This window comes from Rhea americana, unplaced genomic scaffold (genome assembly GCF_003343005.1).
Source record: "Rhea americana isolate MKP2758 unplaced genomic scaffold, rheAme1 scaffold_444, whole genome shotgun sequence".
NCBI classification, from domain to species: domain Eukaryota; kingdom Metazoa; phylum Chordata; class Aves; order Rheiformes; family Rheidae; genus Rhea; species Rhea americana.
In genome coordinates, this window is record NW_028186584.1 from 278,171 (window position 1) to 282,751 (window position 4,581).

The 4,581-nt window shown below is 60.9% G+C and overlaps 1 protein-coding gene across 1 annotated transcript in view; it reads left to right on the forward strand.

The window, feature by feature from the left end:
* Positions 1–690: 690 nt before the first annotated feature.
* Positions 691–4,581, forward strand: part of ARF5 (ARF GTPase 5) — a 4,797-nt gene continuing 906 nt past the window's right edge. The window contains exons 1-4 of the mRNA XM_085315937.1: positions 691–805; positions 1,520–1,629; positions 2,392–2,463; positions 4,462–4,579. Of these exons, the coding sequence (XP_085172063.1) occupies positions 691–805; positions 1,520–1,629; positions 2,392–2,463; positions 4,462–4,579 (415 nt within the window). The remainder of the gene's footprint in view (positions 806–1,519; positions 1,630–2,391; positions 2,464–4,461; positions 4,580–4,581) is intronic.

Genomic DNA, 4,581 nt, shown 5'->3' on the forward strand with positions numbered 1-4,581 from the left:
GCCTTGCGTGCTGCCGGCCGCGAGCGCTGTGCCCAGGGGTCCGCGCCGGGGCCAGCGCTGCCTCGCGTCTTCGCGAACGGCCTGGGTGACGGGGCCCAGCGCACCCTCAGCAGGTTTGGGGGTGGCCCGGAGCTGGGAGGGGGGGCTGATGCAGCAGGTTGGCGTGCTGCAGTCCAGAGGGACCCGGCAGCCTGGAGACACGGGCAGAGGGGACCTCGGGAAGTCCGGCACGGGAAGYGCAGGGTCCCGGGGAAGTGCAGGGTCCCGCGCCTCGGGAGGAGTAACCCCGAGCACCAGGACGGCCTGGCGGCCGACCGGCTGGAGAGCAGCTCTGCAGAGAGTGACCTGGGGTCCTAGTGAGGCGACAAGTTGGACGTGGGTCAGAAATGGGTTTGTGCAGCAAAGGCAGCCAGTGGCCTCCTGGGCTGCGCTAGGCAGAGCGTTGCCGCCAGGCTGAGGGAGGGGAACCTTCCTCCCAGCCCTGGTCAGTGCTGGGTCCAGCTCTGGGCTCCCCGGTGCAAGAGAGACATGAAGCTACTGGAGCGAATCCAGCAAAGGGTCACAAAGATGATGAAGGAACTGGAGCATCTGTCATGTGAGGAGAGGCTGAGCAAGCTGGGACTGTTCAGACGGCAGAAGAGAAGCCTCAGGTCAGGGTCTTATTCATGTGTCTAAACAGCTGAAGGGAGGATGTCAGAAAGATGTGCCAGGCTCTTTTCATTGGTGTCCAGTGACAGGACGAGAGGTGGTGGGYGCAAGCTGAAACAGGAATTTCCACTTGAACRCAAGAAAACCCTTCTTCATGGTGAGGGTGGTTGAACGTTGGAACAGGTTGCCCAGAGRGGTATTGGAGTCTCCATCCGTGGAGATACTCAAAACCCAACTGGACACAGTCCTGAGCAACCTGCTGTAGGTGACCCTGCTTGAGCAGGGTGTTGGACGAGATGATCTCTAGAAGTGCCTCCCAGCCCCAACAGTGGTTTTTTGTACATGAGTGCCAACCAGATCCGGGCTGCTGAGGTTTTCAGGGTGATGTTCCCAGGAGCTGACTGGTGAAATCATGCAGTGCTGGTCCTGGAGAGCTGGCAGGGCCTGCRCAGACTTGCTGGGCAGTGCTTGAGAGCGTGGGGGTGCTCAGCTTGCGGAGARAGCAGGATGAGGGCAGGAATCTCTGCAGTGTGTGTTTCCTAGACCCTCTGCACAGCTAAACTGTGTTAACAGTGCAGTGCTGTGGGTGGAGATGCTCCCTGGGGATCGGTGGCAGATGAATGCAGCAGTGAACCTTGATCTCCCTTCCTCTACTCCTGAGACACCAGTGGGTGTTGTATGAGTGATGCTACTGTATGAGTGGTCATCTCCCTGTGCAATTCTCYGTCCTGCAGCTCAGGAACCCAGAGTATGTTCAAACTAGGGCTGCTGCCTCCTGTGTCTCTTGCCTGTGGTGTGAGAGCCCTGAGGCTGCCAGCAGGATTGACGGTGCGTGCGCTGTCTCTCCTTGCCCTTCCTGCCACCCCTGCAGGGTTCAACGTGGAGACAGTGGAGTACAAGAACATCTGCTTCACGGTCTGGGACGTGGGTGGCCAGGACAAAATCCGACCCCTGTGGAGGCACTACTTCCAGAACACACAGGTATGTGCCACCGCGGGCCAGCGTGGACATGGCTGTTGCGTGGAGACCCGTTCAGGCCCCTGTGCTGCTGGTGGGGGAGAAGGGTGATGGGTTCCCACATCTGGAACAAATGCTGTTCTGGTCAGCGAGATGAACCTGCTCCCCTCTTAGCAAAGGAGGGCATTGCACAGGGACAGGTCAAAGCTGATCATCACCTCTGGTCCTTGAGTGCCTGGTGGCAGGCTTTCCTCCTCCTAGCAAGGAACTGTGCAGGAGTTCAGCTGAAGTCACTCTTGTTCCCTCCTATGCAGGCTTGTGCTCYGGGGTTAGAGGAAATCTGGGATGGGGCTTGGATGAACTTGAAGAGCTGTAGTGAGGCTGGCTGCAAGGGGCCCCAACAGCCCTTGGTCCCRTGGAGCTTCTGGCCTGATCCTGCCTGAAGTGAGCATATGAATGGCTGCAGGGAATAATTCCTGGTCCTCAGGGCAGCRACCCAGATGGGACCACTGAGAACTGTATCTGGGTGTTTCCTTCAACTCCCTAGTAGGAGAGGAAGCATATGAGATAAAGAGTCCTTCAGAGGACTAGGTGTCGGGCTAATTGGGCAAGGTTAAGCACCCTTGCCGCTCTGGTTCGTCATGGACTCGGGCTGGGGAGGCCCCTGGCAGGCAGCTGAGTTGTTCTCCCTGTGCCATGGGGAGTCTGTAACCTGCCGTGACATCTGGCACAGCGTTCCCCAGGCAGGGCACGAACTGCCGGCTCCAACCCTGACTTCTCTTACAGGGCCTCATCTTCGTTGTGGACAGCAATGACCGTGAAAGAGTGCAAGAGTCTGCAGATGAGCTGCAGAAGATGGTAAGTGTTGGGGGGAACTGTGTGGGCCCGGATGAGAGATTCGGCCTTGCGCGGAGGCTGGCCTGCCCCGGCCAAGGTGGTTGTCGTGTTGCCAGCCTGGCTGTCCTGGGGGACAGAAGGTATCTGCCCCGGTCCTGCAGAAGTGCCTTTGTGCCAGCATGGGGCAGGGACCGGCGCATTCACCAGTTTTTGGTCAAATGACTCATCTCTCCCCAAGAGAAGGAGCAGCAACGGTCTGTCTGCTGCCCCAGAGATTGCTTCCCGGGAGACAAGTTTTAAGGATCAGACAGTAATTCTAATCTACCAGGCAGAGGCTTAAACTGCAGTGATCAGGAGCAACTGCAAGAGGGGGCAAAACAGTCAAGAAGACACAGTTCTGGGTTACACTTAGGGCTTTGCTTAGCTGAGGCGCCGACACGGCCGGTGCAGGAGCCTGCTGCGCTCGGGTTCTTGTGCTCCGGACGTTCCTGAGACCGCGAGGAGCCCACACAAAGTGTGGCAGCGGGCGGGCGTTTGGAGCACTCTCCAAAACGCTCCCCTGTCGCCCTTGGCAGCGTGGGCAGGACGGCCAGGAAGGCTGGAGGTCTGGGCGAAGGCGAGCCACCCTCGCCTTCGAGGACGAGGCTCGTCCCCGCGTAGGGGGCCGAGAGGGGGCTGCGCATCCCACACCTGGGAGCTCTGCTTTGGGACGCAAGGTCTCGTGTCCTGAGAGACCCCTCGCCCGTCGCCGCGCTGCTCTCGCTGTGCTCTGCCGSCCTCGAGCCGCCCGGGCTCCTAAAGTGCTTCGAGGGCTGCGCTCTCGGGACGCAGAGCAGCGGGCTGCTTGGCGCTGCTCTCGGTGTGATTTCCCTGCCCCGCCGGAGGTGCGTTTAGCCGCCGATTTCCCAAGCCCGTTAGCTGCCGCAGAGCCGGTCTGTGTGGGGCATGTGTAGAGAACATCTTTGTATCGGCCTGGCTCCTGTTTTCGCTGCCCGCAGAGACCGGAGTGAGTGAGCGTGCTAAAGCCTTGCGCACCCGAGGAGGGGAGGCAGCTCCCAGAAATGTCATCCAACAGCCAGTTKGCAAGGCAGGGATTGTTTGCTGCTTGGCTTAACAGTCTTGGTGGGATCAGAGCATGCTTGGGGTGGAAAGCTGCCGCAGAACTGAGCATGTAACASCCTGTGAGCAGGGCAAAAGGATGGGACCGTTCACACTGACCTCGTTCTCCCGTCTGAAGAGCTCCGTTGTACTTAAATGGCAGCTTTTCTTCTGCATTTGTAGGGGAGAGCCTGATAACCTGGTACCTCTGATGTTAGATAACGCGTTTCTGGCAGTGATCTCAGTCCTGGAGGTGCGTTTCTCCTGTCTCCTGTACAGACACAAAGAGCAGCGTCCTCCCAGTTACGGCTCCCGCGGAGCTTGCCCCGCGCCTGCCGCTGTGCCTCCCTTCCCCTCCCGTGGATCTGAGTGCTCCGGAGCCGAGGTCTCCTTTGTGAAGAGCACAGCTGCTCCTGGTGGAAAGRCCCGGAGACGTCTGTTCCCCGGTGGCTCTGGCTCTCACGCGGGGTTTGGAGACCCGCTGCGGAGCCGATAACTGACCTGTGCAAAAGTGTCGTTGACACGTCGCTCAGGAGCTCCGGCGACGGGAGTCTCTGCTGAGACACCGATGCACCTCACCGAGCTCTCCCCTGCTACGGGGATCCCGCGGGGGGTCCCCGGGTGTCTGTCCCACCGATACTGTCCCGTTCCTGTGGGTGCACAGGCTGGAGGGCTTGGAGAGCATCCCACGTCACCGAGAGCCGCAGGCAGTGAGGGGGGCGGGAGGGAGGAGCTGAGACGCTGGGAGCGAGCGGAGGGTCCGGTGTCCTCCTGGCTCTTTGGGGTCCCTCCAGCGCAGGCCGTCGCCCTGCCCGGACCCCCACGGCAGGGTGCCGGAGCGGCGGAGGCACGAGGGACCGGTTCCCCCCGCGCGCCTCTGCGGCGGCGCCCGGCTCAGCCCTCCGCGCCCTSTCCCCGCAGCTGCAGGAGGACGAGCTGCGAGACGCCGCGCTGCTGGTGTTCGCCAACAAGCAGGACATGCCCAACGCCATGGCCGTGAGCGAGCTGACCGACAAGCTGGGCCTGCAGGCGCTGCGCGGC